At 34.8% G+C, this 25,892-nt stretch overlaps 2 protein-coding genes across 2 annotated transcripts; both read right to left on the bottom strand.

The window, feature by feature from the left end:
* Positions 1–6,317: 6,317 nt before the first annotated feature.
* On the bottom strand, positions 6,318–20,429 carry LOC138338906 (uncharacterized). The gene is made up of 6 exons (XM_069289991.1): positions 20,361–20,429; positions 19,044–19,334; positions 18,685–18,774; positions 18,086–18,295; positions 17,765–17,989; positions 6,318–6,398 (listed from the first exon to the last, which is right to left on the bottom strand). Exons 1-6 carry the CDS (start codon positions 20,427–20,429, stop codon positions 6,318–6,320), a joined length of 966 nt encoding a protein of 321 aa, XP_069146092.1.
* A 78-nt stretch (positions 20,430–20,507) lies between these two features.
* On the bottom strand, positions 20,508–21,964 carry LOC138338905 (uncharacterized). Its single transcript, XM_069289990.1, has 3 exons — positions 21,762–21,964; positions 21,080–21,626; positions 20,508–21,002 (listed from the first exon to the last, which is right to left on the bottom strand). Exons 1-3 carry the CDS (start codon positions 21,962–21,964, stop codon positions 20,508–20,510), a joined length of 1,245 nt encoding a protein of 414 aa, XP_069146091.1.
* Positions 21,965–25,892: the final 3,928 nt, after the last annotated feature.

The following is a 25,892-nucleotide window of genomic DNA, read 5'->3' as shown; positions in this document are numbered from 1 at the left end:
ATATATTAAAATTTTAATATTTAAAATAAAGAATAAATATCTATAAAATTATATTTAAAAAAGTGCATGAATTAATTCGAGAGGTGCTACTTCTTTACCTTTAATTATAAATTTCAAATTCAAACTTGAAAAAGAATCCTATTGGAAGTGTCCTCCTAAATAAACGGCTCAATCTAAATTTAATTGGGGTTTCAATTCAGACTCAAATAATTTTGAATGTCATTTTCACGAATCAGTAATTTCTTTGTGCTTTAGTAGTGTTTAAGACGATTTTGATATTAGAAATGATATATTAATTGGGTGGAACTTAATTAGTAATAGGTGGGTAGTGAGTTGATTTATAATTATATTAATAAATAAAATTTTATCCAATAGTTGAGCACCAATATTTAAATAGTTTAAATTTGAAACCGTTAAATAAATGGTCTATTTTGAACCCAAAGGTGAATGACAAGGGTATTTTGGAGCCAATAGTTGGGTGAAAAGGGTATTTTGGAGCCAATAGGTGGATGGAAGGTAATTTTGTACCATTTTCAATACTTTGAAGGTATTTTAGGCCCTTTTCCGCAAAAAAACCCATACATATTCGATTTTATTTCATATATAAAAACATTATTTAATAATATATATGAAAATGTACTTATTAATACGAAATACACGTATAACTAGAAATTAATGAATGTACAAACTATGGATTTTTATTAGAAGCAATAACAACATAGATGGTCTGACCTCGAGACAGATACTTTTTGAACACTACATATCTAGAGGGTCTCTCACTAAAAAAGAGATCAAAACATACCTTTCGCCCATTTGTGGGGGCAATATATGATAAATAAAGTTAACTTTCGTTAGTTCAATTCAAAACTCAAAAAACATCACAAAAAATTTGAAGATATTTTGAATGAACTACCTTTAAAATTTTTGTTATATATTTTAAGCTTTGGAGTGAACTATTGAAAGTTAACTTTTTATTTATCTTATATTGCCCCCACAAATAGGCGAAATATCTGTTTTGATCTATATTTATAAAGAGCGTCCCTTTTAATTGATAGCATTAAAAAATGTCCATTTTAAAGGGACTCATTTCTCCTCAAATTTGTGTTCTTTTCATTACACATTCTTTCAATTCTTCGAGTAGAGTACATGAGTAATATTTCTATTTATTTTGTTATATTATATACTAGAAAGATTTAGATTAAATTAATTTTAAGAATATAAATATTAAAATATAATAAAAGAATCAGCTGAGTTGGCATGAAAAAATGGACATAATAACATGGAAAAGCTCTAAAATGAGTCAAAAAGTGTGTAGGTGTTATATTGTTCCCTTGGCAAGTTTGAAAGCCACGAACCTCTTTCTTATACCACTTACTAAACTCTATGCTCTATCTTTCTCCACGCCTACCTTTTCTTTCTTCATCCCTAACTCAATCATTATTTTTATTCGATTCGTGATTTGATTTGAAATAAATTTTTATTAACTTTTTAATTATAAAATATAAATATAATTAAAATATTTATAAATTTGATTTGATTCAAAATTTTTATGGTATTTCTCTCTTCTTCTATTTTTCTACAATTGAAAAGGATATTTCATTTTATGCTAATTTATAATCCTTTACTATCAATTTTTATTAAATGAGGGTTATGATTATCTTGATCTTGAGAACTGTAAGTTTTAATCAGGTGAATAAAGTTTATAAAAGATATTTTAAAAAATAAGCAAAGTTCATAGTTGTTTATTTATTTTAATTTCAATTTAATTTATAATATAATTTGTCGATTTGATTTATTTTTATCACATTAAATATTATTAATTTTTAAAAATTCAAAATCAAAGTAAATCCAATAGAGTATCAATTTTATTTGAATGATATTTAACCAAAATATTCTACTTACCACTTCACCCCGCCCCCTCACCCCTCCCCCCGAAAAAAAGAAGAAAAAAAGATGGAATATACCAAATAGTATAGCTAAATTGATAACTTCTCTAGATTTGGCACATTGGTTTAGCAAAAGATGGAATATACCAAATAGCATAGCTAAATCAAATTTTATTTACATGTAAGTCGTTCTTCTTGTTACTTGAATTTTATCGTAAGGACTTGACAAGAAATTCAAGTTAAGCAAAATTTATATCAAAAACTTAGTGTGAAATTGCAAAAATGTCACTTTTAAATTTTCTCTAATGTAAAGTTTATGGTCTTTCTTTTCATTATTCTTATGAATTTTCATTATATAACCTCTAAATAATTAAGAGTCATATTCATGATAGATCGGTAATTTTTTTGGTAATCCTTGTAGAATTACTTTTGCCCTCTCGATATCGACCCCAAGTCTCTTATGTTTGAGTTCTAAAGTTGTTTTCTCTTCTTTGAGGAAAAAAATTGATAATCTAGTAAAATCTGATTTTGAAAGGCTAAATTTGCCTTAAAATGTTTTTTGGAGTCTTTTGGAGTTTCGAGTATCAAAATGGAAGTCTGTTGATTTTATGATCATGTAATACAAAATATGGTCTAGTAAAGTTATTACTTTCAGATTGGGAGTCACTTTGAGAATTTGAGGTCCTATGTGTTGAAATTATTGAGATTTTAGCCTTTAGGTTGACTTTTGTTAAAATTCGGGGTTCAGATGCTTGAATCAGGATTAGGAGAGTTCCATTAGATTAGGGGATGATTAAGGCTTAGGTGAGGTCTTGGTTGATTTTTAAGAGGTCCAGAGCTTGTTTTTAGCCTTTTAAGCATTATGTTAGTTTCTTGTGATTTTCACGGATGTCGGGTCAAGGAGATCTCAAATTCGTGTTTCGATAGTCCATCGAGTTCGGAACATTGAGCATAAAAAATTTGCATATGTGGTTTGTGTTTATGGGTTCTGAACAAATTACAAAAATCTTTTCGATGTTTTTTATTGGCTGATGTTTTTGGTGTTGCAGTCCTCGCTTAAGCAGAACTTGGTTCGCAAAAGTGAGCTAGATTGGCCTTGTGAGGGGGGGGGGGGAGAGGGGTCTCGCTTTAGCGATGGTCGCTTAAGTCGAACCTGATTCTAAAAAGCAAGACTGACCTTTTGGGCAGGGTTGCGAAAAAGAGACCTCTAACTTTTGCGGGGTTTGTTGAAGAGTAACCTAGTTCACAAAAGCGACATCAAAAGGGGCTTAAACCTGCAAATTTTGGGGTTTAAGACCCATTGTTCATTTTTGAGTTTGGGAAATCCTTGGTTGCGATCTTTGAAAGGATTTCTCGTACTAAATTATTTGGGTAAACATTTACGATCCTAAAACTTCATTTCCCTTTGATTATTTATGGATTTTAACATCTACATATGAGATTTTGATTGGTAAATGATAAGGTTTTTCAATAACTCAGGTTTTAAACAGATATGAAAGTTATAAACTAATTTTCGTCCCTATTGCGAAATGGTCTTCACCAATGAGTTCATAAGGCCTTGAACATGATTTTTAAGTATTAAACTTGTGATTCAAACCTTCTTTTTGAAATCTGATTTTGAGTTGTTGCCCATTTTTTAAAAAAAGGAAATTGATGTGGGTATTGTTATTTCCTGAAATTTATTGTGAATACTTGTTTGTATATAGATTTTGTGGCTTCAGAAGTGATTTGGAAGTGGAAGACTCAACTATTGGAGTGAATAATTGATTGGTTTACGACAAGTAATCTCTTAAGCTTTGCAATATAGTATAATTCTTACAACCGGGGAGCACCCCCTAGACGTAACCGACGTCATCGTCCTTGGAGAGGACTAAGACTAGCCTCTTAGCAATCGTTATAACATATCATCGGTAAAAATGCAACAAATAGAACTTTTGTATATTGAGGTTTACATAGACCTCGCAAATATTACTTATAGAGTTTAATTAGACTCATTGACTTACATAGACTTCTTGTTTAGACAATATAATCAACATATAAGGATTTAGTCTAATAATACCGTCTCACATTGAACCGTCTAAAAAGAAGTAGAACATTCGGGCATAGCCCTTAGCAAATCTATAATTGCCACATAGGGATTGCAACAATATTTTCAACAATAGGAAAGAAAGAATGTCTTAAGACTATAGCAAATCCGACTAAGCTAGATAGAAGGCACCATCTTAGAACATTGAGGACTCACCAATCAACTTGGGAAAGATGTTCAATTCTTCTTCCAATTGACCTTGATACCTCAACGGCCTAAACCTACATTGTTTGGGGAAAAGGGAAAGAATATGGGTTATTACATCCATTTGTACTAAGTACGAAAACATATACACATATAATCTTTAAAAATCATGCTTACAGGGATATTTTGTTCACTTTTGAAAGCCTTATGCACAAATAAGAACACATACAGACCAATGACCACATATTCATTAACACAAGTCTATAACATCTCGTATCTAGAAATAACTAAGGTTAAGCTAAGAAAAAAACAAAATAATCAAATTCTGAAATACGTAAGGAAATTTGGAAAATTTCCAGATTTCAAAAGTGAGTTTTGGTCATTTTAAAACGGTCTTAATTTTCTAGCTCAGGAAAAGTTTGGATGAGTTCTTTATATGTATTGAAAGCTCGTCGGAATATCTTTCTAACAATGCCAAGTTTTATAAATTCTAAGTTCGTACGAGGGAGATATGCTCTTCGGAAGTTGGGTTGTTCAATAGAGGAATTTCCAATCCGGATTTGTTAAGGGCATTTTGGTCTTTTCCTAAATCAATTATTAATTTCGTTTTTGGGGTATTACTTTGGGGTCTAAGCTGATACCAATCATTTTTCACATTTAGAAAATAAGTTAGGGCTTTGAAGAAAAAGGAGAAAAGAGGAGAACACACAAGAACACCGAGAATTCGTCGAGGATTTCGTTGGGGGTGATCCCTATCAGGTATGTGAGATCATTCGGTGATGGATCCTTTCACTTATATTCAAATTTTTTATATTCTAATAAGGTTTGAGTTAGTGAATGATGAACATGGAAATTTTTATCGAAATATTGGGGAATCCTGTTGATTGAATCCTATTTCATATCTTGTAGTTATAATCCATGTTTCTGGACTATTTTTGGGTCTAATCTGTTGGGTAATGAAGTATTTGGTGATCCCTAGTGTTTAGGGTGGGATCCATGGGAGTTTACAAGAGTTAGAAGTGAAAATTGGAGAATAAAAGTTGAAAATTTCAACAGACACCCCTTGAGGCGCCGCGCCTAACAGAGTGCCTCAAGGTAGGCTCTGTTTGACAGGACTTGACGCGGCGCGCTAGCTAGAGATCCCCAGACCAAGGTCTGTTTGACAGGCCCTAGCGCCCCGCACCTCTCAGAGAGCCCGACCCCCTGGAGACTCCGTTCTTTCCCTATCTTTTTGTACTAGTTCCTAAGTGATGTACCCTTCATTCCTAATTGATTCAACACTCTAAAGTATATATAAACATCATGAAATCATCCATAAACATGATATCATGATCCTTGAATCCATAATCCAAATTCAAGGATTGTTAGGATCAAAGTCAAGAAAGTAAAAAGCCAAGTTTAAAGCTATGAAGTGAATAAATGTAAAGTTTTCAAAGTTCTTATAGTCTTACTTAAACGTTTGTAATTCCTTTTAAGGCTCAAGTTTGAGTTAAGGAAAAAATTAAAAGTTGAGTTCATTTCTCAAAAAGGTATAAGGGGATTAAGTATTTCCTAAGAGTTAAAGTTTCAAGTTAAGTAAAGAACAAGAGTTGAGTTCATTTCTCTAAAGTTAATAAGAGGGGGACTAAGTATTCTCAAAAGGTTGATAAACGTTTCACATTTAAGGAAACGATGATTTCCAAAGTAGTTTTTAACTAAAAAGGGGAACATCAATTCCAAAAAGGAGTTTTTTAAAAGCAAAAGGGTTTAGTAGATTATCTCAACCCAAAGGAAGGAAGTTTTTATTTAAAAACTATGAGCCAAAGTATGTTTTGGGAGTAGTATTAAGCACCGATGTGGTAATGAGAGTTCAGAAACTCAAGTCCCCATGTAAACCATGTAGCCATCATGAGTATTAACGTATCATACTTTTTAGATGATCACGTAAGGTTAGGTAGTGTATCCACTAGGTAGACGATATTCTATATGACAACAAAGTATAGGACAGTTTTGGCAGCGTGGATTAGACGCTGTATCACCACTTAGGCTCATAGTGGTGGTTGTCGGTTAGAGAAACTCCCACATAAAACTATATTACTTTCATATATAAGTAAATTCAAGTTTATTATTGATATATATATATATATATATATATATATATATTATTGCTTTATATTGAGTTGTTATCTTTTGAGTTGAGCAGAGCCAACGTAAGTTCATCCTTACTCCATTTCAAGCTTTATAGTTGTACTTAGCATTCCAGCTCGCATACTCTTACATTCAATGTACTGATGCCAGTTGGCCTGCATCATTTTATTATACAGAAGCAGATAACCAGGATCAACACACAACACTCTATTGATCCAGATTGAGCTCCAGAGTCAGTGGTGAACCTCCTTGCATTCCGGAGGACATCTATTTCATTTGCTTAGTATTTTAGTTGTAGGATGTTGTGGCGTCTATCCCAACATCTCTCTTAGTCAGTTTAGAGGATTCGTAGACAGTTAGTGATTCAGTTTAAAGTCGTTTCACTTGTTGAGATTTAAGTTCCATTTTGGCCAGATATTATATGAAGTTTTTGTTTAGAACATGCTTTATTTCATAAGTAAGCTGAGTTTAGTCTTCCGCTAAGTTATGTAAGTCAGGCCAATGGTTCTCTTGGGAGCCAACAATGGTCTCCAAGTGCCGACCACGTTTAGGGTGCAAGCTCGGGGCGTGACAAAGTCCATATGCAATACAAGAACAACATCATTAATAAAGTCAAGTCAACATAGTCATGACCAACATAAGTTCATATCAACATGAATAGTATCATATCAAGAGCATATAACCAAAGCAACTCCAACATAATGTCACAACAACAAAGTATGTACAAGAATTCCTAATCATCATGACTTATAAGACCCTTACCAACAATCCCATCCCAAGCCTACAAGTGCAATGTTCATGTGAAGTTCCATAACCCCACATAATCAAGTAAGCAAGGAAATAGATAATAAGTAATGCCTAACTTCATTTAACATAGAATCATGAGTAGTTATCATCATACATAGCAATATGAACCAATAACATGTTCATAAGTGAAACTAACATCATATAGGATTATCAACATGAAAGTCAACACATGCATATCATTTAACTTATAAGAGCATAAGAACAACCTCGTAGGACTTCCTTCAAGGTCAACTAGTGCAATGTATAGGTAAAATACCATACCATTACCTACACAAAGAAGAACCCCATAAGTCACCCTAGTTAGAGTTCACTTTATTACTTTCATTTTACTTTTGGTAACAATCCCCTTATCCGACATAGACCATGTGATCTAAACATGGAATCTGGTGCCATGAAACCCCACACTGAAGAAGGTTGTATACTTTCCAATGTAGGACCAAAACATTAAATAACATTCTAGGTGGATCCACTAGCTAGTATTTCCTATGGGGGCAACATAGTTCAAGAACTAAGAGACATGTGTTGGACTTTCTTTATACACAATTGCATTATAGTCACTATCTCATGAGAACACTTGGTGAATCTCCCCTCTATGGGGAATCAATACCTGTCATTGTCAAGTTCACTCGGTGCTAATCTAAAGTCCCTTTTTGAAATGTCTTTAAGTCATTCTTAATCATCATAACTTAATATATGCCATAGGAGACTAACCCCTTGTATATTAATAGTCATTAGCTCATAAGATATTGCATGATAATGTCCTTTAATTACAACCCTTCATTTGTGAGATTCACACACCATTATCATCATATCATAGTAAGGCACACAGGTGATTCACAATTAACCTTATATCATTATACCTTAATTATAATATCACAATTCATATAGTCAAGACGTTTCATTTACATTCATCATTCCATCACCTACCTAATCTAATCACATGTAATACCTCAAGTGAACATCATAATCAAGTATAACCATCACAATTGAAGTAAGGATTCAAGATCACAAAGTCTTATCAATTTACCTTCAAAAGCCTTCTTTAAGATCTTACCCTCAATTTATCTCTCTCTTTCCCCAAAGAAGACCATTGAAGACTAAGGTTCAAGGGGATTAGGGATGCAAGATTTCAACTTTTTCTCCATCAATCTTAAAGGACTGCTAAGGTATGGAAGCTTTTCACTCTTGAGATCTTATTCTCCAAGAGACTTTTTCAAATTGACTTCCAAATATGTCAAAAACATGGGTTTCCTTCTTATTCCGAAATTTATCTTTCAAATTGAATTTTTATTGGTTTTCTTTGATTATTAATGGTAGAATATGATTGTTTATGAGTTAACTATTGTAGTTCTTGATCATTGTCTTAGTTTATGATGACGTCTGTAAATTTGATCATTTACCCTAACCCTAGTTATGCATTGGACTTGAGGATGATTAGTATTATTAGAATTGGTTATGTTATTGTTTAATTCACTACATTATGATGATGATGAGTGAGTATTTGATAATTGCGATAAATTGAGGGTAAGATCTTAAAGAAGGCTTTTGAAGGTAAATTGATAAGACTTTGTGATCTTGAATCCTTACTTCAATTGTGATGGTTATACTTGATTATGATGTTCACTTGAGAGATTTGAATTTGGTAATATTGGGGTGTTAGGTTATTGTAATGAGGATTAGTCCTTTTATAGTCCCTTAACTAAATAAATTAAACACCCCTAAACCTTAATTAATTGAAAGACCCCAAAAATGACTTAGGTGAAATAGAGTCTAACATGTTGGTATTGATGTTATAAGGTCCTAAGTATGTATAATATATGGTATTGAGGCAGTAGCTAAAGTATTAGGTGTGTTGGAAGTCAAATATTAAGGGACGACCAAAACGTTCGACGACTAAGTCACCTAAATGCCTCATATGAGGTTTTATGTGCTATTGTATGATTAATGAGGTTGTAAGGTCTATAAATGAGTTATTATAGCATTTATAGGAAGTGTGTCTAGTTTTGTAGTGTTTGGAGGTCAAACGACCAAGAACGTCCATGACGTTCGAAAGATATGCCTTGAAATGACCATGTGGGTCTAGGCGTGTTTTGTCGAGTTTTATGTGTTCGTTTTAGATGAAATTCATATGCGAGGTGTTAAACTCATAGAATATAATATTTGGATTAAAAACATCCGATAAATTATCTCCAAGGATCATCGAAGGGTCCTTGAGGAAGGACCCAAACCTGTTGTCCAGGCTGTCCCTGGCAGGCCCCAAACGATGGAGCAATCGAAGGCTCGTGGGCCTATCGACGGCCTGTCGATGGGTGTAGTCTTCAGGTACTTAGCCTGGGGGAAAGAAGGTATCCATTACAAGTCTTAGGACCCATCTACGGTTGCCAGCATGGCTCGTCAGTGGGCTGACGCTCCGTCAACGGGGTCGTCAGTGAGGGCTGTTGCTGCGCGCAAGTCTGCTGCCAAGTCAAGGGGTGAATTGTAAATTCATCCCACATCTAAATGGATGTATTTTAGATTTATTAAGGGCATATTGGGTATTTTTTAACAAGTATATAAGTGTTTTACCACTTAGAATATTTTATTCTTCCAAATCAAAACCCCAAAATCTCTTAAGAAATCCCAAAGACTCCATTGAAGTCAAATTGAAGAAACAGCTTCGTGTAGCATTTTGAGTGGAAATTTTTCATCAAAGTTAAGAATTATCATCCTTGAGGTATGGATTTTGATCCTTGAAACTTGTTTCATCAAGGATCCCAACTCTCAAGATGTTTTCTAAAGTTGAATTGTCCAATTTCATGATTCTACCATGGGTTCTTGCATAAATGATTTCTAAACATTGAATTATGAACTAATTGATATTTTATTGATGATTTCAATCTAAATTACCTATGAATACATGAATTGTATGAACCCTATATTTTGACTAAGTTTTGGGTTACTTGATATTGATCTAATGTTGATAATTCTTATGTAGTTTCTTATGGGATTTCTAATGATGTAACAATTGTAGTAAATTGATATCTAGGTTGTGTTAGATTGATGAAGTTACATTTAATTTACCTAGTTCATTTATTATTGTAGTTTTTATGTTTAATTGTTGGTTATGGCCTTGGGTAAGGGTCTTGTATTATCGAATTGAGTATGTTGACTTTGAATTGAAGTGTTGAGGATGATGTGGGGGTATGCTTCCCTATTTCACTTATTTTTGATGTTTTTTATAATGGAATTCTATTGTGATTGGTATGGTCAACTTATGATTTCGTTGTTATGTGTTTTACTTGCGATTGATGTGGCCTTGTCGGCGTTACTTTATGCAATATGATGATCTTGGCCTTGTTGGAAAATACTTGAAGTATTATGACTATTTGTGTAGTTTGATTATGTGAAGCATGACAATATCTATCTACATGTGAAGTCATATATGTATTCTTCTATTAATGTTGTCTTAATTGATTATGTTAGACTATGACTTTGACATTATGAGTATAGTGTAAGGATTAAGTCTTGGTTATTCTTACTGGGATGTATGAGTCTATGTTGATTATATTGATGATGTTATGATAGTATAAGATGACTTGAAGATGTTAGGGTTATTTCTAGGTGCTTCTAGAATGACTTGCATTATGAGTTAAAAGTGAAGTATGCGATGTCTTGTCTTGGTTGACTTGTATCTCTTGCTTGATGTATATATGATTATGAATATGGTATGACTTGATATAGGGTGTTGTAAGTCTTAGTCTTGAATGTATGAATGACATGTGACCTTAAATTATGTTAGGAGAGTCTTTTATGTGAAAACGTTGACTTAAGGGTAAGGTTAGGATTGTTGAAGTTGTAAGCCGTAATTGTATCCTTAAAGTAAAAAAATGATGGACTTAAGGTTAGTTGGATGTAACAACATCATATTAATCCTTAGGAAAGTCATCATGAGTTTTTTGTCACCATTATGAGGTAATCCCAGTGGACCTTTCCTTGATAGGGTAAATGTGATCGGATTATGAAATTGTTATGGAAACCTTTTATGTGAACCTAATGTGTAAATTACTCTATGAGAAAGTAGGATAGCACCGAGTGAGGATTGTAAGGGGAATTAATTCTAGTTAAGTATGAGACTAGAAACAAATAAGCCCTTCATATTCCTTAACCATGTGCCTACATGAGATGTGTCCAAGTTCTACCATTGGTAAGTAGAAAAACCTCATTGGAGTAGGATAGAACTCCGATTCCATGTCTTGCTATCATAGTCTATATCGGTTATTGCCTATTCTCATCATGTGGAATACCTATTAGCATTGGAGAAGTTTATGAGGTTTAGGTGGTGGCATGGGACACTATCTAGACATTGCACAATAGGCTTTGAAGGTGTTACTTGGAGTTCCTAGGTCTTTTTTAAGACCATTACTTGAATGTTCTTTCTGTGATGTATGAGTCTTAATGAATTAATGAAATAATGACTTATGTTATGAATTATATAAATAACTGAGCACCTAATCTAAAGTGACATAAGCATTCCTTAGCTAAAGTGTGAAGAGGACATAAAGGATGATCTATTCATGTCTTATCTTTGGAAGTCTCGGGGATGACTCTAGTTAGGGAAGTTGGTTGATTTTGTGGACATGATCTAAGCCTTAGGTAGTCTTAAGGACTATTTAGGTAATCTTGAAGAGGTCGCTATGGATGTTATTTTGATTTACTTAAGTAGGTGTTTTGATAGCCTTTGGATGGAGAATGTCATATTATTTATATGTTGATATGTTTGATATCTTGAAGTGTGTATGTGAATCATTATAAGTAGTCTTGAGGATCAGTTAGGCCATGCCTAGAGAGGGTGTATAGGCGGTCTTTCTTTGTGTTGCTTAAGTTAGTATTAGGATAGCTTTGAGTGGGAAGATTACATGCTAAAAGGTTTCTAAATTGAAGTTTAAGCAATTCACTGTAACAGTGAATTTAGTCACTGTACAGTGAATGTACCTCACTGTTAAGTGGGTCAAAAGTTATGATTTGTTGTTTAAATGTTTCCTTATATGTTCGTAGGTTGTTAAATATTTTTCTTATGATTATAATATGATTTTTGAAATGAAAAGATGCATATTTCAAATAAATGATTGTTTTCATGATTTTATGCATAAAGCCATACTTAGTACATGTGGTTGTATTAACTCCATGCTTTTATCTATCTATATAGTTCTTGGTAGGTGAAGATCTTTGGGAACAACGCTTGGACTTAGAAGATCGTTCAAGAGAAGTTGAAGTATGTCCTCACTTTACTCGAGGGCACATATGTCTTTTATGTTTTCATTCAAAGTATTATAATAGACTAAGTATTTCTATATTCGTATTTTGAAGTATGGGCCATGTCTCAAGTATTCTTGTGTCTTAAGATGATGAAACTGAGACTTAGTATTTCCTATTACTTTTATATGAAAGAGATTTTGAAGACTATATTATGTTTTATGAAAAGTTTTAATTCCACACTACTTTTCACTTTGTTTATGCGATGAATGATATGAAACGGCTTGTATAAGACCTCTGTGAGGTCGAGTACGACGGTTACAATTCAAATTGTACCCTATCTTCTAGGGTGTGGTTTTGGAATGTGACAAGCTTGGTATCAGAGCATAAGTTTGTGAAAGTAGTATTAGTAATCAAGAAGTTTCATCAAGTCACGTCTAGCATTGGCATAGGACTTTTGTCCACTTTGAGTCATTTTCAATCTTTCTCTAATAATTCAAACTTTCTCCATAGATAATTTATCAACTCGGGATCTATCAATGCAAATTCACCCACTTCAAACAAACTTATAGGAGATTTAGGCCTCCTACCATATAGAGACTCAAATGGATCCATATTAATACTTGAGCGATAGCTGTTATTATACACAAATTCAATTAAACGAAAGTGATCATCCCAATTACTCTTGAAGTCAATTACACACGTTCTAATCATATATTCAAATGTTTGGATAGTATGCTTTGATTGCCCATCATTTTGAGGATGAAAGGTCATTCTGATAAGAGTACAAAGACCCGTTTGGAAAGATTTCCAAAACAGAGAAGTGAATTGGGTAACACGATCGGAGATAATGGATAGGGGTACTCCATTCAACCTAAACATTTCCCTTAAGTTCAACTTAGCATTGTCCTTCGTTGAATAAGAAACCTTAATGAGAATTAAATGAGCCGATTTCATCACATGATCTACTATAACCCATAACAAGTAATATTGCCACCGGGTGCAGGGTAAACCAATAACAAAGTCCATATTCAATTTGTTCACTTCTAAGTACTGATGTCTCAAGACAAACTCCAAGCTTTTGATGCTCAACATTCACTTATTGTAAATTTAGACACTTAGCCACGAAATTCTGCGATATCATTCTTCATCTTATTCCACCAACAAACCTCCCGTAAGTCATGTGTCACAACCCGGATTCTGGAATCCGAATCGCGACTGATGTCGTGAACCTCTCAGAAGTCGCAAAGAAGCCTCTTCTTATCTTTCATCACAATCATATAGTTAAATTTGCGGAAAATTTAAAACTTCTAAAACATACTGAAGTATAATAAACATCATGTAACTACTACATAGATTTATATTCTAATAAGCTCAAACTAAACAACCATCTACAATTGATGAAACATTTCAAATAAAAGGATCAATATATAATGTAAGAGTTTTCCAAAATGACCTTGACACAAAGCTTCAAATAAAACATATGAAAAGAAACATTAAGGACAACATCCACTAGATATGTCTAAGTGCTAAGCTAGAATGATAGGAGCAGCATCCTTGAACTCAAGAGGTCCTACCAATGTCTCGATTTCGCTAAACCAAACCGCTTCAATGAGTGTTCAATATGCTCTCTGACCTGCGCCTATAAAATAGTAATAGTATAGGTTTAGTACACACTTGTACTATGTATGGGTGTATGCACACATACACATAAGGACTATGCAGTCACTAGACTTTCTTAATTAGTTATTTGTGAATTATGGTATGAGTATGACATATTTTAATGCATTCAAAGAACACAACACATTTTCTATATGAACATAAGACCTTAGTATCATGAACATAATTTTAGAACATATCGAACGAAAATTTAAAATTTTCCCCTCCAAACCCGAGAGCTCTTTTCCCAACACTTCGTTAATTTTTCATTCTTTTTCTTCTAGTTGTTGTGTAGTTAAATAATCTCCTTAATCCTATGTCTTACTTAACAGTGCAATGACTCATTACAGTCTCACACCTACAATGAATCGAGCAAGTAATCCAAAAGACTAGAGAAATTATTTGGCTACCCATTATGTTTTACTCCCCTTTATTGGCATAATATAAGAAGTCATTATAAGCCAATTTTTATTTAACTATGCCCATTATTTTATCATTTACATCACGTGAAGATAATGAAGTATGTATCTTGATTTGGTACAAGCCAATAACTATTTAAAACTTCATTATTATCAATCATAGATGATTTGACATACTTAAGCTTTTGCTTAGTTCAATATGAAATTACGTTTCTATTTCTTTGCTGTATTTTTCACTTTGAACATGCTACTTGCATTCTTTCTTACTCTATTAAAGAGTACTTTAACATAAACGGAAGTATATCATGCGAGCTAACATGAAATCCAGTGTCTCCCCCACACAAAAAAGAGGTGGTTCACCGGTCAAGGTGAATCAATATCTGTGTCTACCCCACACTGAAAATGGGGATTCACCGACTAAGGTGCAACCAAGTTAGTGTCTTCCTCACACCAAAAAGAGGGGTTCACGGGTATAGTGAACTGAGTAATTTCTTTGAGAATTAACCGACATATATTATGTGAGATAAACATGAAATCCAGTGTCTGCCCCACACCAAAAAGGGGTGGTTTCACCAGCCAAAGTGAAACCACATCATACCTAGCTCTCTTAGGTGGAATCCACTGGCTAGTTTCTATGCTGGCAACAAAGTTCGAAGACTAGAAGACATGCGGAGACTATTTATCCACCTTTATGATAGCCTCATCTCATGAGACTTACATGTGCTGGCACAATCTCATTGCTAGTCTATCAGTGTTTTGCTCAACTTTTTTTTCTTTACATCTTTTAGAGTTGACTCAAACATTATGGAAGCTTGGTTCTAGTTATGAGGTTTACTTAACTCTTTGGATAACCGGTCATCCCTTTCTTTAAATGATGAAATGTGAATTTAACCTTATATTATCATCTTGGTGTTAATGAGACTTGTCTCATGATTATTAACACATTTTTTGTGAGTATCTTGAACATAATTCTTTAGGTGAGAGTGAGACTTGTCTCATTTCTTTTAACACCTCATTCTGGTTACTTTCATAATTCTTAAAATTTTAATTATGTTATTATCTTGTTCAATGACATTTGGTAGCTTTATACCACTCATTATGAACGTCATAAACTTTGTTCAATGTACTTACTTATATTCATAGTTCATTAGGAAAGGGTATGTTGGGACTTGTCCCAATAATTGACATATACCCTTGGCTATGATTTCAAAGTCACGTTGGTCATGCTTAATTTTGTATAACTTAGTCATTAGACAATTTTTCATCATATCTTTGAAATAGCATTGAAAGCCAATTCCATTCAACTTTTTGGACAATGTATTGTTAGCCAATTTATTGGCATAAACAAGATTTTCACTTCAACCATTTTCATTATGTTATCATTAGCCAAAATGAATTATTTTCATGAGTGTACAATAGTGATCTCCTCAACATAAAAAAGTCGACACTTTAACATTTAACAGTAACTAAACTTCATAGCCCATTCATAGCAACTTCATATTCTCGCACACAATTAAGCATTACATCATTCTTTATTTCATATAACTAATACCCTAATCACATTAATCATGTATATAGGCCTCATTAGTCATTAACAAGTCAAGAACCTACACATTATGATTAGTTAGCACCATATACCAACAACATGTTCAAGATTACATCTATATACTTAGAGAATAGAAAACAAAGATAACTAGGGAGATGGACCTTTCACAATATCATTGGGAACAACCCTAGTTTTGACATTCATGAATTCAAAACGTTTAAAAGGCCTCTTGGAGAAAGTATTCCAGGAGATAAAACCCATAACTTATGTAGAATTGAATCTACGAAGATCACCTTGCACGAAAACTTGAAGAATACCCTTAAATCGCCTAAGGAGAATTTTTGCCTTTCTTATGTTCTTGCTCACTGTTTCCACTAGTGAAGTTTCTAGTGTTTGAACGTGAGTATAAGTCTTAGGAACTGATATTGACTAATTTAACTTAGGCTAATTAAGTTAATTAAATAAATTAATTAGTTAATTACTAAAACGCCCCTCCTAAGTTTACTAGAAATAGGAAAACATTTAACTTAGTCAAATCTGAAATTTTCCTGCGAGTTTCGGCCTTCCTTGTGAATTTTCCTCAATTAAATAATTACTAAATTTAATTAATTAAGGAACCTAGGATAATTACTAAAGTACCCCTAAATCATTGGGACCATAACAAACCCTTTTGGACCATCATAGGTTAAGTACTAGGATGTTTTTTGAACTAGTTACTAGGTTAGTGTCACCCAATTAAGTCTTAGGTTGTCAGGTGCACTATATAGTTTATTTTTGTTTGTCCTATGTTAGTTATCTAGTTAGGTAAGTTAGTTAGAGCCTAGAGTTGGTTAGATAATTAGGCCCCACATGGAGGGACCCGTTTGAGCCCTGTCCCTAACCGTCCTAACTGAATTCGGTTAGGTTGTTCGTGTGGTCCCTTCCTTGGTCGGTCACACATGTGCTTGCACATGTGTTACTGACCACTTTCCCAACCATGCTCTTCTATTGTTGCATTTGGAAAGTTCACTCCTTGTCCAAGGATCCTCACTATGTCCTTGGATACTACTTAATTTACTTGATTATTTTAATTTGTCATATGCTATGGTACCTTGGCTTGACATACGGATGCCTCGTAGCTAATGTGCAAATTCTAGAAAACATATGTTTTTAGTTTAGGATCTTCATTGCAGGTACATTCCTTAAACAAGCTTATTAATACTTGGAGAATTGGCTAACACTCTTTAAGCCAATATTTTCTAATATGCCCAATATTTCTAAATATTCGACATTGGGATGCCTATGTAACCCCAATACCTATTCTTATAACTTTATAGGCTCTTCACTAGACGAGTACATTTTTTGGAATGTTACATTATCCCCCTCCCAGGAACATTCGTCCCCGAATGACACTACATATTATTTTAAAACAAAGAGGGTAATTTTAAAAATACTTTAACATACTTGAAACTTTACTCTTTGTGAATTTCTGATTCACACTTACTCTGGATTATGCATATTAATCAAGCTTATCTGAAGCTTCATATTTGAGATCGAGGAACTTCCTTATTAATAACACTTAATTTAATGCACATCACAACTCATGCAACACAAAAAACATGTCTACGCTATACAAAAAAGCAACATGAATGCGAGCATGAACTCATTTTAACTTATATAGTGCAATTATAAGTCACACGATTATGGACTTAAAACATCAAATCGACTAATGCACTAAAAAATTAGAGTTTCTTAAACGAAACCAGATTTAGGAAGATTATATCTAACCTCAAGAACTGAACAAGTGAGGGTAATGGGATCTCATATCGGCCTCGGCCTCCCATGTTGGTCTCTCAACAAGGTGGTTCCTCCATAATACCTTCACGGTGGCAACCTCATTGTTTCTAACTCGCTTCACTTGACGATCTAAAATATCAACTAGAACCTCTTCATAAGAAAGGTTCTCATCAACTCCTAACCCCTCAACAGGCAGGATAGATGTTGGATTACCTAGACACTTCTTCACCGTTGAAACGTGAAACACTAGATGCATAGAAGCCAAGTCTTGTGGTAACTTCAGTTCGTAGGCAACATTTCCTACTCGCTGTAAGATCTCATAAGGACATATATACCTCGGACTCAACTTACCTTTCTAACCAAACCCCATCACCCCTTTCATGGGTTATATCTTCAAGTAGACTTGATCACCTAATTCAAATTCAAGATTCCTCTTTCTATTATCAGCATAGGATTTTTGATGACTGTAAGCAGTAGCCAACCGATCCTTCGTCATCCTCACCTTCTCTATAGCCTCATGTATGATCTCAGGGACAAGGATGGCAAATTCTCCTACTTCAAACCACCCAACTGGAGACCTACATCTCCTGCCATACAATGCTTCAAAAGGTAGCTATTATTATAAGAAAACTCAATCAATGGCAAGTGATCATCCCAACTTCCCTTGAAGTCAATAACACATGCTCTCAGCATGTCTTCAAGAGTCTAAATGGTACATTCTGCTTGTCCATCCGTGTGCTGATGAAAAGAAGTTCTAAGCTTCACCTATGTGCCTAAGCTCTTTTGGAAAGATCTCCAAAAGTGAGAAGTGAATTGGGATCCCCTATCCGAAATGATAGACAAAGGAATTCCATGCCATCTCACAATCTCATCAATATATAGCTTGACATAATCTTTAGCTCTGTAATTAGACTTCACGGGAATGAAGTGAGTAGACTTAGTCATCCTATCAACGATGAACCAAATGGAATCATGTAGTCTTCGGTTTCTAGGAAGACTAACCATAAAATCCATATTAATAGCCTGCCACTTCCATGTTAGAATCTCAATTGATTGTGTAAGACCCCCAGGCTTAAGGTGTTTGGCCTTAACCTGTTGCAATTGGGGCACTCCTCCACATATTTAGAGATATCTCGCTTCATGCCTTCCCACCAATAGACCTCTTTAAGGTCATGCTACATTTTGGTGGCACCTGAATGAATGGAGTATCTGGAACCATGATCTTCTGCCAAAATATTAGGCCTCATATCATCAACATTGGGCACTCATAATCTGTTCTTGTATCTTAGTACACCATCCCCTCCTAGGGAAAATGATTCATCAAACTTACTCAACATTGAGTTATTAAAATCCATGAGTACTGGATCAAGATGCTTCTTAGCTTTAACATCTACAACAAATGAGGATTCAAAACTTGAATGAACCGAAACACCCCCACTAGGTGTATCTACCAACCGTACACCCAATCTAACCAATTGGTGTACCTCTTTAACTAGATACTTCTTCTCATCATCAACATGAGACACTCTGCCCATGCTCAATCGACTCAACGCATCGACCACTACATTGGCCTTATCTGGGTGATAGTGGACATTTATGTCACAATTCTTGAGCAGTTCTAGCCATCTCCTCCGATGAAGGTTCAATTCTCTCTGCGTGAAAACATACTAAAGACTTTTATGGTCAGTATATATATCAACATGTACACCATATAAGTAATGTCTCCAATGTTTCAACGCAAATACCACAGCAGCTAACTCAAGATCATGAGTAGGGTAATTTTTCTCATGGATTTTCAACTGTCTCGTTGCATATGCAATCACCTTGCCATCTTGCATAAGAACACATGCCAAACCTACCCTAGAAGCATCATAGTACACCACATATCCTGCACCACTTCTCGGTAATGTGAGAACTGGGCTGAAGCGAGTCGGTCTTTGAGCTCTTGTAAGCTCTTCTCACACTTTTCTGACCACTCAAACTTCACCTTTTCTTTGTAAAGGTTGTCAACGGGCAGCAATAGTGGAAAATCCCTCCACAAACCTGTGATAGTAATTAGCCGAACCCAAGAAACTTTAAATATCTATTGGAGTGAGGGGTCTCGACCAATTATTCACTGCTTCAACCTTTTTTTGATCAACTTCAACGCCGTGGTCGGTCACAACATGACCAAGAAAGGTCACTAATCTCAACCAAACCTCACATTTACTAAACTTTGCATACAACTGATGTTCTCTGAGAACTTGTAATGTCTTTCTCAAGTGTTCTTCATGATCTTCTCTAGTATTAGAATATATGAGGATGTCATCTATGAATACTATGACTAAAGAATCAAGGTATTCACAGAAGACTCTATTCATAAGGTCTATAAACGCGTACGCTGTGTAAGTGAGACCAAATGACATGATAAGAAACTCGTAATGACCATACCAAGTACGGAGAGCAGTCTTAGGAACGTGTTCTTGTCTTACTCTAAGCTCATGATACCCTGACCAAAGATCTACTTTAGAAAAGAAGCTCGAACCTTGGAGTTGATCAAATAGATCATCAATTCTGGGAAGAGGGTATTTGTTCTTTATAATGACTTTGTTGAGTTGTCGATAATCAATACACATCCTAAGAGTTCAATCCTTCTTCTTAGGAAATAAAACTGGAGCACCCCATAGGGATATGCTCACCTGGATGAAGCCCTTATCAAGTATATCTTTTAACTGCAACTTCAACTCTTTGAGTTCAGCTGGAGCCATTCTATAGGGAGGAATGGAAATTGGTTTGGATTTGGGATCTAAGTCAACACTAAAATCAATTTCGCATTCAGGAGGGATTCATGGTAAATCCTCTGGAATGACATCTTGAAACTCATTCACTATGGACACATAGTCTATGGAAGGAACCTCATTCTCTAAGTCATTGACTCTGACTAAGCGGTATAAATACCCCTTAGATAACATCCTATTTGCTTTAAGATTGGAAATTATTTGGCTTTTTGGATTTGAACCACGCCCTTCCCATTCCAGCTCTAACTCATTTGGAAACTGAAACTTTACAACCCTGTTTCGACAGTCTATGGTAGCATAACACTTCTGAAGCCAGTCCATACCCAAGATTATATCAAAATCAAGCATGACTAATTCTATTAGGTCACCATAGGTGACTCTATCATGAATATTCATTGTGCATTCTTTATATACTCTTTCATCTCTAATGCCGTCTCCTATAGTAGTACTAACTAGAAAAGGCCCATGCAAGATCTCAGGAAGCAAGTCAAACTTACTAGATACCAAAGGAGTAACAAATGACAAAGTGAATCCTGGATCTAACTATGAATACACAGGAAAAGAAAAGACATGCAATGTACTAGTGACCACATCAGCTGACTTGTCTTGCTCCTTTCTACTTTCAAAGCATAGAATCTGTTCCTCTTGGGAGGTTCGACTGTAGCAGTAGGATTAGGCCAAGGTTGAGCATCTTTCTTGGCCTGATTCTTCATCTGTGGGCAGTCACTGACCATATGCCCACTTTTGCCGCACCCATAGCAGATATTAGTACCTACCAGGCACTCACCTCCATGAAAACGACCACAAATACCATACATATTGCTGTTACGCTGGGCATTTCTATCATTGCCTTTTATGGGACCAGATTTATCCACTTTGGCATTCGAGTTCCAAGAAAGAGTAGGATTACCTGAGCGCTGGTGCCCCTTCTTGAATTTGGGCCTATCCTGAACTCCAAACGAACTCCTACCAGATCTAGAACCAGCCTGATATGAGGGTCTAGGATTTTTTCCTTCTCGACCTCTTTTTCTCCGAAGACTCTCCTCCACCTGCTGTGTGTGAACCATCAATCTATAAAGGTCCATCTTATCACGCAACATGGATGCCCGGAATTCCTCCTCCATATCCTCCGATACACCAGTCATAAACTTTCTTATCTCATCCTTGCTATTGGACACCAGAGAAGAAGCATATTTTGAGAGCTTAACAAATTTCAGGGAATACTCCTTGACTAACATACCTCCCTATCGTAGGTTGATAAAATCTTCAACCTTTGCCTCTCTCTGCTCTCTAGGAAATAACCTCTCTAGGAATGTAGTCTTGAGAATGTCCCAACTGATTGTGATTGCTTCTGGTGCTCGGCCATCTGCCCACATTTTGTACCACACCTGAGCCACATCTTTGAGTTGATATGCAGCCAAGTCAGCCTTCTCCTTTTTATTCACTCCCATGGCAAACAGAATCTTGTAGACTTCATCCACGAACTCTTGGGGATCCTCATTCATTTTGGACCCAAAGTAGACTAGAGGATTCATTCTGGTGTTCATTTTGGACCCAAAGTAGACTAGAGGATTCATTCTGGTGAAACCCTCAGTCTGCTAGCCATGTTTCTAGCATGTGGATCCTCTCTGGGAGTACCCTCTCTAGTGGCTTGGGCTGTGATAGCCTGTGCTTGAGTAGTGATGGCTGGTCCATCTGAACCAACGCTTCTCTTACTTCTCCATCTGTCAACGCAGTTGGGTTGATAAGCACTTGCACTCTAGCAGCTGGGGCTCGAGAAGGATCTTGGTTTCTTCCAACAATTGCTTCTCCAACTCTTATACCTACATTTCCACTTGTGTTCATTTTCTTCAAGTACACACAACTAGGGATTTAGATACTAAAGTGACACAAGATGTGAAAACTCTACACAACACGATAAAGAGTAGAAGAAAGGAGGTTTATTATCATCACCTAGTCTCTAAGTCATGATTGTGGAACACTTCATAACCATAAGTTAGAAACTACGTAGCGTGGTTGTTTTGAGCTTTAGTTCCTAGGTAATTTAACCTTATGCTCTGATACCAAGTTTGTCACAAATCGGATTCTGGAATCCGAATCACGACCTGCATTGTTAACCTCTCAAAGGTCGCAGACAAGCCTCTTCTTAGCTTTAATCACAATTATATAATTAAATTTATGGAGAATTTAAGACTTTTAAAATATAGTGAAGTATACATAGACTTCATGTAACTACTACATAGATTTATATTCTAATAATCTCAAACTAAATAACCATCTACAATTGATGAAACAATTCAAATGAAAGGATCAATATATAACGTAATAGTTTGCCAAAATGGCCTTAATACAAAGCTTTGAATAAAACATCTGAAAAGAAACGCGAGGGACAACATCCACTAGCTATGTTTAAAGGGTTTAGCTAGAATGATAAAAGTAGCATCCTCAAACTCAAGAGGACCTACCAATGTTTAGAGATTGCTAAACCAAACCGCTTCAATGAGTCTTCAATCTGCTCTCTGACCTACGCATATAAAATAGTAATCGTATAGGGTTCGTACACACTTGTACTAAGTATGGGTGCATGCACACATACACATAAGGACTATGCATGATCAAGGAAAACTCTTCATATAACAACATGTCATTTATGGGAAGTGAAGTCACCAAACTTTCTTAATTCGTTATTAGTGAATTATGGTATAAATATCACATATTTTAATGCATTCAAAGAACACAACTCATTTTCTATATGAACATAAGACTTTAGGATCATGAACATAATTTTATAACACATCGAACAAAAATTTAGAAATTTGCTCCTCCAAACCCTAGAGCTCTTTTACCAACACTCAATTTATTTTTCATTCGTTTTCTTCTTCTTTTTGTGTAGTTTTATGATCGCCTTAATCCTATGTCTTACTTAGTAGTGCAATGATTCATTATAGTTCCACACCTACAATGAATCAAGCAAGTAATCCAAAAGACTAGAGAAATGATTTGGCTACCCATTATGTTTTACTCCCCTTTATTGGCATAATAAAAGAAGTCACTGTAAGCCAATTTTTATTTAACTGCGCCCATTATTTGATCATTTACATAACGTGAAGATAACGAAGTATATATCTTTATTCAGCAAAAGCCAATAACTTGTTAAAACTTCATTCTTATCAACCACAGATGATTTGACATACTGAAGCTCTTGCTTTAGTTAGTTCACTATGAACTTATGTTTCTTCTTCTTTTCTTTGTTTTCACTTTGAACATGCTACTTTTATTCTTTATTACTCTCTTAAAGAGTTCTTCAGCATTAATGGAAGTAAATCATGCGAGCTAATATGAAATCAGTGTCTCCCCCACACCGAAAAGAGGTAGTTCACCAGTTAAGGTGAATCAATATTGGTTTCTACCCCACAATGAAAATGGGGGTTCACCGTCTAAAGTGCAACCAAGTCAGTGTCTTCCCCACACCGAAAAGAGAGGTAGGCTTCACAGTTATAGTGAACCGAGTACTTTCTTTGAGCATTAACTGAGATAGATCATGTGATATAAACATGAAATCCAGTGTCTTCTCCTCAATGAAAAGGGGTGGTTTCATTGGCCAAAGTGGAACCGCATCATACCTAGATCTCTTAGGTTGAATGCACTGGCTAGATCCTATGCTAGCAACATAGTTCGAAGACTAGGAGACATACGGAGACTACTTATCCATTTTGGTGGTAGACTCATCTCATGAGACTTGCATATGCTGGCACAATCTCATTGCTAGTCTATCGGTTCTTTGCTAAACTTCTTTTTCTTTACATCTTTTAAAGTTTACTTAAACATTATGGAAGCTTGCTTCTAGTTATGAGGTTTACTTAAATCTTTGGATAACCGTTCATCCCTTTCTTTACTTGATGTAATGTGAATTTAACCTCACATTATCATCATGGTGTTAATGAGACTTGTCTCACGATTATTAACACCCTTTTTGTGAGTATTTTAACATAATTCTTTAGGTGTGAGTGAGATTTGTCTCACTTCTTTTAAATCGTTCTGGTTACTTTCATAATTCTTAAACTTTTAATTATTTTATTACTCACCTTATCTTTTTCAATGACATTTGATAGATTTAAACCACTCTCTATGAACGTTATAAATTTTGTTCAATGTACTTACTTATATTCATAGTTCATTTAGAAAGGGTATGTTGGGACTTGTCCCGATGATTGGCATACCCTTGACTATTAATTCAAAATTACATTGTTCATGCTTAATTTTGTGTAACTTAGTCATTAGCCAATTTTTCATCATATCTTTGAAATAGCATTGAAAGCCTATTCCATTCAACTTTTTGGACAATGTATTGTTAGCCAATTTATTGGCATAAACCAGATTTTCACTTACACCATTTTCATTATGTTATAATTAACCAAAATAAGTTAGTTTCATGAGTGTAAAATAGTGATCTCCTCAACATAAACAAGTCGATATTTTAACATTTAACAGTAACTAAACTTCTTAGCCGAATCCTAGCAGCTTCATATTCTCGAACACAATTAAGCATTAAATCATTCTCTATTTCATATAACTAATACTCTAATCATATTAATCAAATATATAGGCCTCATAAGTCATAAAAAATCAAGAACCTACACATTATGATCAGTTAGAACAACATACCAACAACATGTTCGAGATTACAGCTATATACTTATGGAATAGAAAACAAGGATAACTAGGGAGATGGACGTTTTACAATATCATTGGAAACAACCCTAATTTCGACATTCATGAATTCAAAACGTTTAAAAGGACTGTTGGAGAAAGAATTCCAGGAGATAAAACCCATACCTTATGTAGAGTTACATCTACGAAGATCACCTTGCACAAAAACTTGAAGAATACCTTGAAATCGCCTAAGGAGAATTTCTGCCTTTCTTATGATTTTGCTCACTGTTTCCAGTCGTGAGGCTTCTAGTGTTTGAACATGAGTCTGAGTATTAGGAACTTATCTTGACTAATTCAGCTTAATCTAATGAAGTTAATTAAATAAATTAATAAATTAATTAGTAAAATGCCCCTCCTAAGTTGTCTAGAAATAGGAAAACATTTAACTTAGTCAAATCTGAAATTTTTCCTTAGAGTTCCGGCCTTGCTTGTGAATTTTCCTTAATTAATTACTTGCTCAATTTAATTAATTAAGGAACCTAGGGTAATTAAAAAAGTACCCCTAAATCATTGGGACCATAACTAACCCTTTTGGTCCATCCTATGTTAAGTACTAGGATGTTTTTTAACTAGTTACTAGGTTAGTGTCACCCAATTAAGTCTTAGGTTGTCAGGTGCACTAGATTGTTTATTTTTGTTTGTGCTAGGTTAGTTAGCTATTTAGGTCAGTTAGTTAGAGCCTATAGTTGGTTAGAGAATTAGGCTCCACATGGAGGGACC

Source organism: Solanum lycopersicum, chromosome 10 (assembly GCF_036512215.1).
Source record: "Solanum lycopersicum chromosome 10, SLM_r2.1".
In the NCBI taxonomy this organism is placed as follows: Eukaryota; Viridiplantae; Streptophyta; class Magnoliopsida; order Solanales; family Solanaceae; genus Solanum; species Solanum lycopersicum.
This window is presented reverse-complemented; position numbering and strand designations above follow the sequence as displayed.